The 18,426-nt window shown below is 37.8% G+C and overlaps 1 protein-coding gene across 23 annotated transcripts in view; it reads left to right on the top strand.

Annotated features, from left to right (window-relative positions):
- The window catches only part of MCTP1 (multiple C2 and transmembrane domain containing 1), a gene marked incomplete at its 3' end in the record, with an annotated part of 528,826 nt that overhangs the window by 313,799 nt on the left and 196,601 nt on the right, over positions 1–18,426 (top strand). For all 23 annotated transcript variants that reach the window (XM_081230423.1, XM_081230441.1, XM_081230442.1 and 20 more), the window contains one exon: positions 1,402–1,532. In XM_081230423.1, coding sequence (XP_081086549.1) covers positions 1,402–1,532 — 131 coding nt within the window. The remainder of the gene's footprint in view (positions 1–1,401; positions 1,533–18,426) is intronic.

Below are 18,426 nucleotides of genomic sequence, written 5' to 3'. Positions count from 1 at the left end.
GGAAGACAATCCTAAAAAAGAAAACTGAAAGCTTAAGTTCTTTTTTGGCCAGATAAGTAAGACGGACCACTCCCCAAAATACTGAGGGAGTTCATCTGAACCCAATTATGAGACATTTGAATTGTCATACCATCCATCCAGTGCCGTCTTTTTTTTTCTGCCATGGGTTTAATAATAACATTTTAAAGAAACTACTGATCCCAAAAATAGGTACCTGTGACCACTTCTATCTTGTCTTTTATCAATTAACATTATTTCCATGTTCTGGTAGGCTTAAAACATTACTTATTTTTATAGTTCTGCTCTTTAGGTATGAAATATGAAACCCAGCTATGGACATGTGTCTCTCTTTGCTCTTTCTTTCCACGATCTATTGCTGATTAATTTCAGATTATGAACTTTAAAAATTGTGATTCATTTGCGTTACCTTTGCACATAACATACTTCATTGCTTTCAAAGTCTTTACATCTGAAGATCTGTCTCTCATACATTAAAAAGAGAAAAGGCCGCTACATGCCCTCCTGCTAAAAAGAAAGAGTAGGGAAACAAACATGAATGTGGTCTAACTCAATGGTGAATGGAATTTTAAAACACATCAGTATGAGTCACTTGATTCATTGATTCTACCAGGTGTCTTGTCTGAATACTTGAAGTTACAAAATTGCACGTCAGATAAGATATCTTTATGTGACCTGGAGATTATACACACACATATTCATATTAATTCACAAACATTTTTGGCATAGTGTTTTGGGGAAAGAGATCTGAAGCTCTAATAAAAGACTTGAGTTAGAGTCTAGCTACTAAATCCTAGTGACTGTAGGTGGGTCACTTAAACCTCAGGTCTCAGTTTCTCCATGTATAAAATTGGGATGATACATCAGTGCTATAATTTTAAGGTAAAAGTTTGCCTGACCACCCCCAAATTACTTTTTTTTCCTCTTTCTCCCACAGAACTTCGTTGTCCGTTTTCTTCATTATTCAGCTTGCAATTCTTATGTGTGTAGGAAGTGAGGGAAAAAAACTCTGGGAATCCTCATCTTCCTTTATTATAAGATGACAGACTATGAGTTATATCTGTGTATTAACTGGTTATGTAAAATAAATGCTAGTATCTGAGTGAGCTATTTCACTTACAGACTCTTTGCCTTTTCTATGTAGTTCATATCTGTTATCTGTTACTCAAAATAATGAGAGGGTGCCTGTTGGTTTTCAGGACACATTCTTTTGGGCTCTCTTATACAAAATGTAGTCAAGATGCTGAGATCTAATGACTTATTTCCATCATTTCTAGAAGCTCACATGCTTTTCTAGATAGTACATAAACTTTGATTTATGTCTCAAATTAAATTTTTTAAGACTGATATTGAGGAGATGGTAATGAGTTTTTGGTTTTTCAGATTATGCCAAAAACTTTGAATCCTCAGTGGAGAGAACAATTTGATTTTCATCTCTATGAAGAAAGAGGCGGAATCATTGATATCACTGCATGGGACAAAGACGCTGGGAAAAGGGATGACTTTATTGGCAGGTTTGTGCAATTTGGTATTTTTGGATCACCCTAGACAGGATGAGCTTTGTTGTAAGTCTGGTATTATAATTGATCTTTACTGTTTTGAAGCAAGGGATCTTATCATGGTAAGGCAATGCTTGGGTGAACTGAAAAATAGATTTGAAAACTGACCAGTAGGTGGCAGTTTTGACCAGTTGATGGACAGGCTATCTGAATTTGATATCCAGAAATTTTCTCCAGATGTCAGGAACATTGTGCATAAAAGTTACGGGAGTTGAGAAAGAGGAATCTCATTTGATATAAGATACTTAAAAGGAACAAAAAACATATTCATAGTCTGCAAAGTGATCTGAGATAATATTACTTTTCATAAAGCATATTGTGACCGCAAAATGCATTGTTTCCTACAACTCCCTGCAAGGTAGAGAATCTTGATAATCTCCTAGGAGTTCATAAATCTCCCAGGAGTTCAAGTTTCAGTGAAGGAAGTGTGTAAGTGAGGCAGATCCAGGTTAATCTGATAATGTGGTGAAGAAAAGAGTATTCTGAAGCTTACATGACATCTCTGCACAAAGACAAGGTTATTTTGAATGATTGCTTGAATTATATGAATTGTTTTCTTACTTTAAAGCCTATTTTAATATTTTCAATAGTTACATATGTGTCCTTATAGCAAAACACATTGAAACCTGCCAATACTGAAATAAAGCACGGTGTACAGAAGAATTTGTTAGCTTAGAAAATTCTTTCTTCATCATAGTTGACATGATTTCCAAGTCTCTAAACATACAGCCTGAAGAAATGCATACATACTAATAATAATAAAGGGAATTTTACACTAAAAAAGCAAAAATAGGAATCCAACCCAATATATTTGTCTCTTTGGCTTTCGTTATTCTAAGAAATACGTTTTAAACAATGGTTTTTTTCTCTTCATAGTATTATAAAGTGAGAGGTCACAGATCAGCTTCAGTTAACCTTTAATATTTTACTTATAAAATGAAATGAGAAAAACACCACTGCAAGCTAATGCTGTATTACATTTCAATCCTTTTTAGAGGACAAGCTTTCACTGCATATTTTTTCCCTCTAGTAAAATACTATTTTCAGTGTTTTCTTAAAGTTCTACCTTGCTCTCTTTGGGATATACCACCGGCTTAAGTATCAGTATAGATCTGTTAATACATTGAATACATTTTATTATATATATATGTCTGTTTCCATCTTCCTCAATAAGCTATGAGCTCTCTCAAGTAGATGCTTTCTAGATATTCCTTGAATAATTAATTCATTTTCATAATTTATAGCAACACTAGCTCTATTTGGTGACCACAAGGAAATCAGAATGGCTGTCATATGTAACTTGCTACCTCAATCTCATTACTTTGTATTCAAACTTGCTTATCATAGTAAAATAACGAAGTAGTTGATGAAATGTACTGGCTTCTTGTACTTCTGGGTCCACATTACATGAAGTCCTTCTTATTCTTTTTTCCATTTTTTTCCATAATGACAAATACCCTTTTACGTATTTTTCTTTCTTTGAAAAGCATCTCCAAATTTGGAAATTATGAAAATTTCTCAGCCCATTTTGTACTGACCTTTCCCTTTTCCTCACTTGATAATATTACAAATTCTTCAAGGGCATGCCTAATTATTTTAAGAAATTTTTGGCAGAGAGGTGGACTTGTTTATCTTACTTCATCTCGTTTCTATGGGTTTGTCCATATTTAGCGAATTTTGAGAGAACAGTGATAAATGGCTTGTGTGAAGATCACAGTGATTGCTCTAGACAACTGGGGGAGCTGAGAAGGTTTGTGAAGTTTGGAAAAAGAGAAGAAATCCATTTTTGGTGCTTCTGGGTTGGTGAACATGTGCAGGTGCTGGGGGAGTGCTGTGCCCTGAGAGGGCATGGAAGCTCCACACCCCTTACACATACCTAACCCTGTGCATTTCTTCCATCCAGACATTCCTGAGTTATATCCTTTCATAATAAACTAGTAATCTAGTTGGAAGTGTATCCTCCCTTCTTATTTTTTTAGCTGTTGGAGGTGTTTACCACCTGCATATAGTTTCTGGCTTGGGCTTTGCCTGGGTTGTTGGATGAGTTCTTTATGCCCGTGGCTATTACCCAGGAGAACCTTGCAAGCAGGATCAAGAAGCCCTGGGCTCCAGCACCCTCATTGCTTTGATGGGCAAATCTGTGTGCTCTGCTTCCCAGTATCTTGGTTGGATTAAAACTGGCTTGGATGGTGAGTCCAAATACTACCATTAAAGAATTATAGGGATTTCTAAACCTCTCATTTATTTTGAATGACTTACTTTTATTTCCAGTTACATTTTTTCCTAAATATAATAAAAACTTATCTGGCATCAGCCTCACTAAAAAACATTCGCTTTTGGTCATATGCCAAATATAATTGCCTAAGAAAGCAATTTGAGCCAAAAAGTTTTAGAGTAAACAAGAGCACAGGTAGACAAGAAGACTCCTAAGACAGCTTTTGAGTATCAGTTTAAACCATTTTACACAGTAAAAGGATTTATTGTTGAATTTTGAGATAAGCAAAGTGGACAATACAAAATTGTTGTACACTTTGCTAATTTAACAAAGATGCCTGTTGCAGAAAAAGGAAATGACCCTGGCAAATATCATCATTTCCAAGCTACGTGATGGCCAGATAACAGCAGAAACTCTTGGTATCTGACTTTATACTTACTAAATTGTACTTTACACACATCCTGCCACTGAAGAACAATATATTATTAGATCTCAGTGGTGGGCAAGAGAGTTGCATGTGTTTATGTCAAGGTTGTATGGTAACAGTGGAAATAATGCAGATTATAATAGAATCCCTTGGTCCTAGAATAGTTTAGAAGAGAATAGTTACCTTCTAATTAAATTTGAGTTCTAAGATTAAAGTAACAGGAGTAAAACTGTCATCAGGGTCTTCTGTATTCTTTTTTTTTTCAATTTTTGACTTTTATTTTATTTTTTTATACAGCAGGTTCTTATTCGTCATCAATTTTATACACATCAGTGTATACATGTCAATCCCAATCGCCCAATTCATCACACCACCATCCCCACCCCCCCACCGCTTTCCCCCCTTGGTGTCCATACGTTTGTTCTCTACATCTGTGTCTCTATTTCTGCCCTGCAAACCGGTTCATCTGTACCATTTTTCTAGGTTCCACATATATGCATTAATATGTGATATTTGTTTTTCTCTTTCTGACTTCCTTCACTCTGTATGACAGCCTCCAGATCCATCCACGTCTCTACAAATGACCCAATTTTGTTCCTTTTTATGGCTGAGTAATATTCCATTGTATATATGTACAACATCTTCTTTATCCATTCATTTATCGATGAGCATTTAGGTTGCTTCCATGTCCTGGCTATTGTAAATAGAGCTGCAGTGAACACTGTGGTACATGACTCTTTCTGAATTCTTCTGCAAGCTGTTGTTGCAACATTCTCTGTTGTATTAACTTTTTTTAATAAATTAATTTTATTGAAACATACTTTGCATGTAACATGTAAATTTAAGGTGTACAATGTATTGTTTTAATAGATTTATATATTATAACATGATCGCCATCATAGCTATAGTTAACACCTCTATCACGTCACATAATTATCTTTTTGTGTGTGTGTGGTGGGAATAATTAAGATATGCCTCCATTCACTTAGAAATTAGAGACTTCTGGGAGTTGATTGGTGGCTGGTGAATAAATTTAAAGTTGGCCATGGAGGGTAACTCTCCCATCAATGTCTAATAATGGTTTTTAAGGATCCTGTCTGAATTAGTCCCAAATTTGGAACACGTGAATGGATTAGATTATCTACACACACTAGTGTACTGTGTTATAGTTTTTTTATTATTCACTTTATTTTCCAGTTTGGGTCACATATACTGATTTTTTTTCTTTTTTCTTTTTTTTTAACATCTTTATTGGAGTATAATTGCTTTACAATGGTGTGTGAATTTCTGCTTTATAACAAAGTGAATCAGCTATACATATACATATATCCCCATATCTCCTCCCACTTGCTTCTACCTCCCACCCTGCCTATCCCACCCCTCGAGGTGGTCACAAAGCACCGAGCTGATCTCCCTGTGCTGTGTGGCTGCTTCCCACTAGCTATCCATTTTACATTTGGTAGTGTATATAGGTCCATGCCACTCTCTCACTTCATGCCAGCTTACCCTTCCCCCTCCCCAGGTCCTCAAGTCCATTCTCTATATCTGCATCTTTATTCCTATCCTGCCCCTAGGTTCATCAGAACCATTTTTTTTTCTTTTAAGATCCCATATGTATATGTTAGCATACAGAATTTGTTTTACTCTTTCTGACTTACTTCACTCTGTATGACAGTCTCTAGGTCCATCCACCTCACTACAAATAATTCAATTTCCTTTCTTTTTATAGCTGAGTAATATTCTATTGGATATATGTGCCACATCTTCTTTATCCATTCACCTGTCGATGGACACATGGTTGCTTCCATGTCCTGGCTATTGTAAATAGAGCTGCAGTGAACATTGTGGTACATGACTCTTTTTGAATTATGGTTTTCTCAGGGTATATGCCTAGTAGTGTGATTACTGGGTCATATGGTAGTTCTACTTTTAGTTTTCTAAAAAAACTCCATACTGTTCTCCATAGTGGCTATATCAATTTACATTCCCACCAACAATGCAAGAGGGTTGCCTTTTCTCCACACCCTCTCCAGCATTTACTGTTTGTAGATTTTTTGATGATGACCATTCTGACTGGTGTGAGGTGATACCTCATTGTAGTTTTGATTTGCATGTCTCTAATTATTAGTGATGTTGAGCACTCTTTCATGTGTTTTTTGGCAATCTGTATATCTTTGGAGAAATGTCTATTTAGGTCTTCTGCCCATTTTTGGATTGGGTTGTTTCTTTTTTTGATATTGAGCTGCATGAGCTGCTTGTAAATTTTGGAGATTAATCCTTTGTCAGTTGCTTCATTTGCAAATATTTTCTCCCATTCTGAGGGTTGTCTTTTCATCTTGTTTATGGTTTCCTTTGCTGTGCAAAAGCTTTTAAGTTTCATTAGGTCCCATTTGTTTATTTTTGTTTTTATTTCCATTTCTCTAGGAAGTGGGTCAAAAAGGATCTTGCTGTGATTTATGTCATAGAGTATTCTGCCTATGTTTTCCTCTAAGGGTTTTATACTCTCTGGCCTTACACTTAGGTCTTTAATCCATTTTATTTTTGTGTATGGTGTTAGGAAGTGTTCCAATTTCATTCTTTTACATGTAGCTGTCCAGTTTTCCCAGCACCACTTATTGAAGAGGCTGTCTTTTCTCCATTGTATATTCTTGCCTCCTTTATCAAAAATAAGCTGACCATATGTGCCTGGGTTTATCTCTGGGCTTTCTATCCTGTTCCATTGATCTATATTTCTGTTTTTGTGCCAGAACCATACTGCTTTGATTACTGTAGCTTTGTAGTAGAGTCTGAAGTCAGGAAACCTGATTCCTCCACCACCATTTTTCTTTCTCAAGATTGCTTTGGCTATTCAGGGTTTTTCATGTTTCCATACAAATTGTGAAATTTTTTTGTTCTCATTCTGTGAAAAATGCAATTGGTAGTTTCATAGGGATTGCATTGAATCTGTAGATTGCTTTGGGTGCTATAGTCATTTTCACAATGTTGATCCTTCCAATCCAAGAACATGGTATATCTCTCATCTGTTTGTATCATCTTTAATTTCTTTCATCAGTGTCTTATAGTTGTCTGCCTACAGGTCTTTTGTCTCCCTAGGTAGGTTTATTCCTAGGTATTTTATTCTTTTTGTTACAGTGGTAAATGGGAATGTTTCCTTAATTTCTCTTTCAGATTTTTCATCATTAGTGTATAGGAATGAAAGAGATTTCTGGGCATTAATTTTGTATCCTGCTACTCTACCAAATTTGTTGACTAACTCTAGTAGTTTTCTGGTAGAGTCTTTAAGGATTCACTATATATAATATCATGTCATCTGCAAACAGTGACAGCTTTATTTCTTCTTTTCTGATTTGGATTCCTTTTATTTCTTTTTCTTCTCTGATTGCTGTGGCTAAAACTTCCAAAACTATTTTGAATAATGGTGGTGAGAGTGGACAACCTTGTCTTATTCCTGGTCTTAGAGGAAATGGTTTCAGTTTTTTACCATTGAGAACGATGTTGGCTGTGGGTTTGTCATATATGGCCTTTATTATGTTGAGGAAAGTTCCCTCTATGCCTACTTTCTGCAGGGTTTTTATCATAAATGGGTGTTGAATTTTGTCGAAAGCTTTTTCTGCATCTATTGAGATGATCATATAGTTTTTCTCCTTCAATTTTTTAATATGGTTTATCACATTGATCTATTTGCATATATTGAAGAATTCTTGCATTCCTGGGATAAACCCCACTTGACCATGGTGTATGATCCCTTTAATGTGCTGTTGGATTCTGTTTGCTAGTATTTTGTTGAGGATTTTTGCATCTATGTTCATCAGTGATATTGGCCTGTAGTTTTCTTTCTTTGTGACATCTTTGTCTGGTTTTGGTATCAGTGTGATGGTGGCCTCATAGAATGAGTTTGGGAGTGTTCCTCCCTCTGCTATATTTTGGAAGAGTTGGAGAAGGATAGGTGTTAGCTCTTCTCTAAATGTTTGATAGAATTCGCCTGTGAAGCCATCTCGTACGGGGCTTTTGTTTGTTGGAAGATTTTTAATCACAGTCTCAATTTCAGTGCTTGTGATTGGTGTGTTTATATTTTCTATTTCTTCCTGCTTCAGTCTCGAAGGTTGTGCTTTTCTAAGAAGTTGTCCATTTCTTCCAGGTTGTCCATTTTATTGGCATAGAGTTGCTTGTAGTAATCTCTCCTGATCCTTTGTATTTCTGCAGTGTCAGTTGTTACTTCTCCTTTTTCATTTCTAATTCTATTGATTTGAGTCTTCTCCCTTTTTTTCTTGATGAGTCTGGCTAATGGTTTATCAATTTTGTTTATCTTCTCAAAGAACCAGCTTTTAGTTTTATTGACCTTTTCTATCGTTTCTTTCATTTCTTTTTCATTTATTTCTGATCTGATCTTAATTTATTTTCTTCTGCTAACTTTGGGGTTTTTTGTTCTTCTTTCTCTAATTCCTTTAGGTGTAAGGTTAGGTTGTTTATTTGAGATGTGTCTTGTTTCTTGAGGTAGGATTGTATTGCTATAAACTTACCTCTTAGAACTGCTTTTGCTGCATCCCATAGGTTTGGGGTGGTCGTGCTTTCATTGTCATTTGTTTCTAGGAATTTTTTGATTTCTTCTTCGATTTCTTCAGTGATCTCTTGGTTATATAGTAGTGTATTGTTTAGCCTCCATTTTTAAATTTTTTTACAGATTCTTTTCCTGTAATTGATATCTAGTCTCATAGCGTTGTGGTCAGAAAAGATACTTGATATGATTTCAATTTTCTTAAATTTACCAAGGCTTGATTTGTGACTTAAGTTCTGATCTATCCTGAAGAATTTTCCATGAGCACTTGAGAAGAAAGTGTATTCTGCTGTTTTTGGATGGAATGTCCTAAAAATATCAATTAAATCCATCTTGTTTAATGTATCATTTAAAGCTTGTGTTTCCTTATTTATTTTCATTTTGGATGATCTGTCCATTGGTGAAAGTGGGGTGTTAAAGTCCCCTAATATGATTGTGTTGCTGTTGATTGCCCCTATTATGGCTGTTAGCATTTGCCTTACGTATTGCAGTGCTCCTATGTTGGGCGCATAAATATTTATAATTGTTACATCTTCTTCTTGGATTGATACCTTGATCATTATATAGTCTCCTTCTTTGTCTCTTGTAATATTTATTTTAAAGTCTATGTTGTCTGACATGAGAATTCCTACTCCAGCTTTCTTTTGATTTCCATTTGCCTGGAATATCTTTTTCCATCCCCTCACTTTCAGTCTGTACGTGTCCCTAGATCTGAAGTGGGTCTCTTGTAGACAACATATATACGGGTCTTATTTTTGTATCCATTCAGCCTGTCTTTGTCTTTTCGTTGGAGCATTTAATCCATTTACATTTATGGTAGTTATCGATATGTATGCTACTATTACCATTTTCTTAATTGTTTTGGATTTGTTATTGTAGGTCTTTTCCTCCTCTGTGTTTCCTGCCTAGAGAAGTTCCTTCAGCATTTGTGGTAAAGCTGGTTTGGTGGTGCTGAATTCTCTTAGCTTTTGCTTCTCTTTGAAGGTTTTTATTTCTCTTTCGAATCTGAATGAGATCCTTGCTGGGTAGAGTTTTCTTGGTCGTAGGTTTTTCCCTTTCATCACTTTAAATATGTCCTGCCACTCCCTTCTGGCTTGCAGAGTTTCTGCTGAAAGATAAGCTGTTAACCTTATGGGAGTTCCCTAGTATGTTATTTGTTGTTTTTCCCTTGCTGCTTTTAATATTTTTTCTTTGTATTTAATTTTTGATATTTAGATTAATATGTGTCTTGGTGTGTTTCTCCTTGGATTTATCCTGTAGGGGACTCTCTGTGCTTCCTGGACTTGAATAACTATTTCCTTTCCCATATAAGGGAAGTTTTCAACTATAATCTCTTCAAAGATTTTCTCAGTCCCTTTGTTTTTTTCTTCTTTTTCTGGGACCCGTATAATTCAAATGTTGGTGCGTTTAATGTCCCAGAGGTCTCTGAGACTGTCCTCAATTCTTTTCATCCTTTTTTCTTTATTTTGCTCTGTGGTAGTTATTTCCACTATTTTATCTTTCGGGTCACTTATCCTTTCTTCTGCCTCAAGTTATTCTGCTATTGATTCCTCCTAGAGGATTTTTAATTTCATTTATTGTGTTGTTCATCATTGTTTGCTCTTTAGTTCTTCTAGGTCCTTGTTAAACGTTTCTTGTATTTCCTCCATTCTATTTCCAAGATTTTCGGATCATCTTTACTATCATTACTCTGAATTCTTTTTCAGGTAGACTGCCTATATCCTCTTCATTTGTTTGGTCTGATGGGTTTTTACCTTGCTCTTTCATCTGCTGTGTGTTTCTCTGTCTTCTCATTTTGCTCAGCTTACTGTGTTTGGGGTCTCCTTTTCATAAACTACAGGTTCGTAGTTCCCATTGTTTTTGGTGTCCGCCCTCAGTGGGTAAGATTGGTTCAGTGTGTTGTGTAGGCTTCCTGGTAGAGGGGACTGGTGCCTGTGTTCTGGTGGTTGAGGCTGGATCTTGTCTTTCTGGTGGGCAGGAGTGCATCCGGTGCTGTGTTTTGGGGTGTCTGTGACCTTATTATGATTTTAGTCAGCCTCTCTGCTAATGGGTGGTATTGTGTTCCTGTCTTGCTAGTTGTTTGGCATAGGGTGGCCAGCACTGTAGCTTGCTGGTCGTTGAATGGAGCTGGGTCTTAGTGTTGAAATGGAGATCTCAGGGAGAGCTTTTGATGTTTGATATTACATGGAGCCGGGAGGTCTCTGGTGGACCAATGTCCTGAACTTTGTTTTCCCACCTCAGAGGCACAGGCCTGACACCCGGCCAGAGCAGCAAGACCCTGTCAGCCACATGGCTCAGAAGAAAAGGGAGAAAAAAGGAAAGAAAGAAAGAAAAAAAGAAAAGAAAATAAAGTTATTAAAAAATAAAAAATATTATTAAAAATAAAACATTAAAAAGTAATTTAAAAAAGGAAAGAAAGAAGAGAGCAACCAAACTAAAAAATGAATCCACCAATGAAAACAAGTGCTAAAAACTATACTAAAAACAAAACAAAACAAAACGGGCAGACAGAACCCTAGGACAAATGGTAAAAGTAAAGCTAAACAGACAAAATCACACAAAGTCCACTGCCTCAATTTTGGGATGATTCGTTGTCTATTCAGGTATTCCACAGATGCAGCGTACATCAAGTTGATTGTGGAGATTTAATCCGCTGCTCCTGAGGCTGCTGGGAGAAATTTCCCTTTCTCTTCTTTGTTCGCACAGCTCCCTGGGTTCAGCTTTCGATTTGGCCCCGCCTCTGCATGTAGGTCGCCTGAGGGAGTCTGTTCTTCGATCAGACAGGACGGGGTTAAAGGAGCAGCTGATTCGGGGGCTCTGGCTCACTCAGGCTGGGGGGAGGGAGGGGTACGGAGTGCGGGGCAAGCCTGCGGCGGCAGAGGCCTGCGTAACATTGCAATAGCCTGAGGCGCGCCGTGCATTCTCCCGGGCAAGTTGTCCCTGGATCACGGGACCCTGGCAGTGGCGGGCTGCACAGGCTTCCGTGAGGGGCGGTGTGGAGAGTGACCTGTGCTTGCACACAGGCTTCTTGGTGGTGGCAGCAGCAGCCTTAGCGTCTCATGCCAGTCTCGGGTCCGCACTGTTAGCCGCGGCTCGCGCCTGTCTCTGGAGCTCCTTTAAGAGGCGCTCTTAATCCCCTCTCCTCGCGCACCAGGAAACAAAGAGGAAAGAAAAAGTCTCTTGCCTCTTCGGCAGGTCCAGACTTTCCCCCGGACTCCCTCCCGGCTAGCTGTGGCACACTAACCCCTTCAGGCTGTGTTCACGCCGCCAGTCCTCTCCCTGCGCTCCGCCGGAAGCCCGAGCCTCGGCTCCCAGCCCCGCCTGCCCCGGCGGGTGAGCAGACAAGCCTCCCGGCCTGGTGAGTGCTGGTCGGCACTGATCCTCTGTGTGGGAATCTCTCCGCTTTGCCCTCCACACCCCTGTTGCTGTGCTTTCCTCCGTGGCTCCGAAGCTTCCCCCCTCTGCCCCCCGCAGTCTCCGCCCACGAAGGGTCTTCCTAGTGTGTGGAAACCTTTCCTCCTTCACGGCTCCTTCCCATTGGTGCAGGTCCCGTCCCTATTCTTTTGTCTCTCTTTTTTCTTTTTTCTTTTGCCCTACCCAGATACGTGGGGAGTTTCTTGGCTTTTGGGAAGTCTGAGGTCTTCTGGCAGCGTACAGTAGATGTTCTGTAGGAGTTGTTCCATGTGTAGATGTATTTCTGATGTATCTGTGGGAAGGTGATCTCCGCGTCTTACTCCTCCGCCATCTTGAAGGTCTCCCACATATAATGATTTTTGAAATGAGTTTTTGTAAGTGTATACTCTATAACAGGGCTTTGTTTGTTTGTTTATTACAAAGATAAGACTGGCTATGAATGAAAGAGCCACTTGCAAATCTGGGGTGTCAACACAGTGAAAACTATTTTTACACTGAACAGTACCCACTCCCATTCTCACTTTATCCCACGTAGTCAGGCTTTTGCCCCAACAAACTGCTCTTGTCAAGGTCACCTGTGACCACCACGTTGCTAAATTCAATGGCCAGTGTTTAACCTACATCTTACCTGATCCAGCAGCCGCGCTGGGCTTGGCTGTTGGCTTCCTTCCTTAAAACAGGTTTTTTCAGTTGGCTTCCAGAACAGAGGGCTCTGTTTTCCTCTTACCTCATCACATGCTCTTTCTTCATCTCCCCCGCAGATTTTTCCTCATTTGCCTCCGGATTTAATTCTGGAGACCCTTAGAGCTCACTCCCTGGGCATCTTCTCTGTCTATACCTGCCCCCATGGTGCCTTCACCCACTCTTGTGCTTTCCATACCACCTGAGATTGACAACGACAAACATACAGATCCACTCCTTAACTCCACGTCCAACTGCCTGCTTGAAGTCTCCATTTGGACGTCTAATAGGCTTCTCCAATTTAGCAGGTCTAAAGCCAGACTTCTCACCCTCAGCGCCCCAAATCTGCTCCTCCATCAGGATTCTCTCTCATTCGTTGCTAACACCAAAAATCTTGGAGTCATTTTTTATTCTTTTCTTTCATTCTCATCAAATTCATTCAGCAACTTGAAAGCTTCTCCTTCAGAATATAGTCAGAAATCACCCTTATCACCTCAATCATTCTGTTTCCTGTTGAAGCCACCATCAGTTTCATGTGGGCAGCAGCAAGAGCCTCCTGTTCTCCTTCCTTCCACATAACATCAGCAAAATAATTTAACTCCTCTGCTCGAAGCCCTGTAGTTGTTTCCCATCTCAGTCTGTGTACAACCAGTGTCCTCATAGAGCCCTCTGATGCTCCTGGTGATCTGGCCCTGCGACCCCTCTGCCCTGAACTTCTGCTACTTTGCCCCTCCCTCCCTCTGCTCTGTCCCAGCCTCTTTGTTGTTCCTCAGGTGCATCATATACCTTCCCACCTCAGGATCTTTCCCTCCATCTGTGACACTCTTTCTTCAGGCGTCCACCTGCCTTGCTTCTTTACCTTCTTTAGGTCTATGCACAAATGTCACATCAGGGAGACAGCCATACCAACCCTATTTAAAATCGAAACTTCTTTTCCTTGACATTACGTTTCTTCTATCCAGAATTGTTTTCTCCATCCAAATAATCACCATTTGACATACTATGCATTTCACTTACTTATTTTATCATGTATTTTCCATCACTTGAATGTGAGCTTCATGAAGCCAGGGGTTTTTGAGTGCTTTGTTCATTGTGGCATCCTCAATACCTATTAAAGTATGTGGCAAGTAATAGGTGCTTAATAAATATTTGCTGGATTTAAATTTAAATACCTGAAGTTTGACTGAATACTGGAAATTATGGCTCTTCCTTCTCTAAATAAATATAGCATTTGACACCTGATGTTAATGCAAAGGCAATTAGAACAGCATGCCTTAGTGGAAAGTACAAAGTTTCAGTATAATTAAGAAAGATATTTGTATATAATTCAAAAGGGAGAATTAATGGGTTAAAATGTCTAAGTGTCTGAGTAATCTTTGTACTTAAAAAATACTGAATGGTTGCATTTGAATAAAAAGTAGCCTATGCATTTACCAAGATACTTATAACTTTTTCACCATTATAATATCAAGTGAGTTAATGCCATCTGGTTGTTAAATTTTACACAAAAATAAATTTACCATGAATGGAAAGAAACAATAATAATAGTGCTTTACACTGTATAGGGCACTATTATTACATACATTAGTTCAATATTAGGGGGTAACAAGGATGCTTCATATTGTACCAATTTTGCCGGTGCAAAAAGTGAGGCAGGTTTAGAGGTATAGCAAAAAAGGAGGTTTAGAGATTGTTCATCTAGTGTGAATTTGGGGTGATTGATCTGAGACTCAAATCCAGGACTCCTGATTTTAAAGTCCATGCCCCTTTCACCTCAGTCTGGTGTTCAGTATGTTCTGAAGCCATTAAGGGCTCGATAAAGTGCCAAGAAGTCAGTAAACCCACTTGGGTGGTGTGCACTGTACTGCAAGTTTGAACAACAAATTTTACCTGTCGCTGAACTACAGATTTCAAGGGAAGGTGAAATAATGTTAATCTGCGTGTAATTATTTAACTTTCTGATTACCTGCATTTTGGCAGGCAAGACGGACTGCCACCTTTACGATAATCAGCTAATAAATCCTCCTGATTGTTACACTTTTATGCAGAGCAGTAATCTGAACAAATTGTCTGCTGACAGCTGTGGTAAATTGCCAAGAATGAGTGCTGTCAGAGAACAAGTTGTTTTTATGAACGTGCAGAGTAAGTAAATCCCATGTCAAGCAATTTCATTCAGTCGAGTTATTTGCAATCCAATATAGCAAGATTTATAGCATTATTTATTAGTGTGAAAAATGCTTTTTTATCTTTAAAGTGGCATTGATTTGGAGCACATATATTTTAGGTTAGTGGATTACTACTAACTTTATTTGTTGCATTGTGATCAGGGCCGAGGCATTGGTACTGCCCATGACAATAAAGTGCTATAGATGTAAACTTCAGTAGAGAGTTCTATTTCAACACAATTTTTATTACTAATATAGAAGAAAAAGTTACACCAAATGGGCAAGTTCCGGGTGAAGAACAAATGCTTTCAACCATAAAATAAATCTATGACTCTATATTTAATGCCAAAGGAAAGAGAATGTGGAATGAGTACCTCCTATGTACTATACATAGTACATGTATGTCTGTCTAGGTATAGTGTGGTAAATGAGGAAAACAGCCTTTGACTTTGCATGTTAACTAAATTAATGTTTTCTTAAAGTTGAAGGTCATTGCGTTTAAGCATTTGACACTATAGATTCTGATTTGCAGTGTTTCTTATTTGTGATATAAATACTACGATGATTGTTCTACTTCCTACGTAAATAAGAGTAGGAGCAATCCTGCCTCATTATTAATTTGAAAGCACAAAGATAATTAGTGAGAAAATTCTAAACTGAAGAGAGTGTTTAATGAAATCTTTCTATTTCACCATTTTTCTTACTAAGGATTGAGTGAAATATTTTATTTGGGAAAGAGACAGTATTTCAGTAAAGAATGTCATTGATTTTTGTCTTGGTTTTTCCTAAACTCAACCTAAGCCAAGTATATTAAGATTTTAATCCATTTTCTTTCATGGCTTACTATTTTTTCTTCTGAAGATTTTCTCAGAAAGTTTATACTCACTGCAGTATTTTGTCTACGATAAGCATTTCCAAAGACAGTTTCCATGCACCATGCAGTTTCCAAAGACAGTGTGTATATTAAATAGCTTACCTTTGAGGCAATGAATGGGGAAGCTCCCAAGTTTGTAGAAGTATGCTCTGATAAAGCCGTCTCCCCAAAGACAGTTGGACAGTGACAATTGCTGACAACACAAAGGCAATAACTGCATTAGCAGTTAGTAATGTCAGAGGTGGCGTGTACACTGCGTAATCGTGAAACTTGAAAACACATTAGTGGTTACCTATTGAATTCTTTAAAATGCAAAGATTCTAAAGAATTAGGTATCATATTGATTTATAATATAAGATCTTATACTATGTGTTTGTTTTACTAACGTAAAGTAGCTCTCATGCAATAAATCTCAAAAAGCTTCCTAATTTTATCGTTAAATTTGGTCCAAATTAGTAAAATGTGTTTTTAGAAATGACCCCCCCACCAAAGAAATTCTATTAGAGGCTTGTCTTCCTGTCCTGAAGGCTTCATTTTTAAATGTCCTCTTATCATGATGGCTTTGTAATATCATGAGCTAGTACTTCAGGGCACAAAACACACTTAGAAGTTCCTTGTTAGAGGAGATGTAAATTTTTGTTGCAGATATTCTTACTGATAATTTTAAGTTGAATTTTCTTTGAATTCTTGCTAGATCTGATTATGCCACACTATTAGTTTGTAAACCAGAATCAGAGTGTAGCTGACAGACAGATGGGCTAGGAGTAAACGTGTCAACTCTGTGTGTTCTTGTTTATCATTCTGTTCACTTATGCTTGTTCAATTAGTATTATACTCAATCCACAGTTTCTCTACTGGGATCTTTTTTAAATTTTTATTTTACATTGGAGTATAGTTGATTTACAATGTTGTGTTAGTTTCAGGCGTACAGCAAAATGATTTAGTTATACATATACATATATCTATTCTTTTTCAGATTCTTTTCCCATATAGGTTATTAGAGAGTACTGAGTAGTGTTCCCTGTGCTATACAGTAGGTCCTTGTTGATTACCTATTTTATACATAGTAGTGTGTGTATGTTAATCCCAACCTCCTAATTTACTGGGATTTTTGAAAGCCACTGTCCATTTTGTGAGGATTAGTTCAGTTAAAACTAGTTGATATAATCCGTAAGTCCACCTAACCGAGCATATATGGACTGCAATTCACTGAAAACCAGTCAGCAAGTTTGGGGGCCACTGTCCACCCTTCCATGTCATGCAGCTTCTGCTCGTCCCTCAAAATACTTGCAGGTCACATGTGACATATCTGATGTATGGGCTACCAGTGTTAATGCATATATAAAATATTTATGAAGTTTGACTCCTGTCCTATTTTAAATTAAAAAATACATCCAAATAGGCCTAACATTTACGTCCTGTACCCCGTGTGTACATCAACGGTGCTAATCACAAAACTGTTTCATCTGGGTAAAACTATCATTGGTTACTGGTTTAGGCATGGCAGAAGAAAAGGCGGGGAGAAAAAGGTGACAAGAATACTGAAATTTTTCTCCTTGAACTTAGGGGAAAACGTCACCAAATAAATGTGATATATTCCTTTCATGTGGCTAACTAATGCATATAGTTTTTAAAAGGTGCAAAGAATTTCAAGCTTTGCTATGGAAGTCAGTAAATGTGAAGTCTTGCCGTCACTTAATTCCTCTGAGCCTCAGTTTCCCCATTTGTGGAATGAAAGAAAATAGCTCTCCAATCTCAGTTTTGAGTCTCTTTTGATTCTTCTATTGATGATTGATTGACTGATGAGTTCGGAACAGACAGTACATTTTAAAATTGTACAATATCAAACTAAGGCATATGAGATAATAAAACTATGTATTATAGTTACATAGTACTTTCATCTTTTCAAAGTAGTTTTTCATCTGTTATTCCTGTGTTTTTACAATTCTATGCAAAGAGAAGGCATAAACGAGGAAAGCTGATGCACAAAAAGTTTATAACTTGCTTGATATCACAATACTAATGAATAATTCAGCTTTGTTAAAACTTTGGTGTTCTGAACCCCTGACGTGAACTCTGAAGCCAAATAACTTCACTAAAAGCAACACACTAGGTCTGCGGTAGTTCTGGAAATAAGGATGTGAGAAACCAGAAGGCTTAGAAAGGGCTGAATCCCCCAAATTTAACAGAGGCCTGACACACCGTGCACTTAATAAATAGTTAATGAATGAGTGAATGAATGAGTGTTGGAAAGAAATCAACCCTCTCTCTGGGAAGACAATATAGAAATGGTAGCATGAGCACATTACAGGCTAATCCCGGCTCTACCACTGTCGCCTTTCTGAACCTCTGTCTCCTCATCCATAAGTACTTTAATACTTACAGAGCATCAACTATATTCCAGCTCTGTGCTACGTGCCTGCCCTTGAGGTGTATCAGGAGATTGACAGGAAAAGACATTTCAATGAGAATTAGTTAAAGATTAGCCAAGCATACATAGGTAGATACATCATCTCAG

Source organism: Mesoplodon bidens (genome assembly GCF_964165515.1).
Source record: "Mesoplodon bidens genome assembly, chromosome: 4".
NCBI classification, from domain to species: Eukaryota; Metazoa; Chordata; class Mammalia; order Artiodactyla; family Ziphiidae; genus Mesoplodon; species Mesoplodon bidens.
This window is presented reverse-complemented; position numbering and strand designations above follow the sequence as displayed.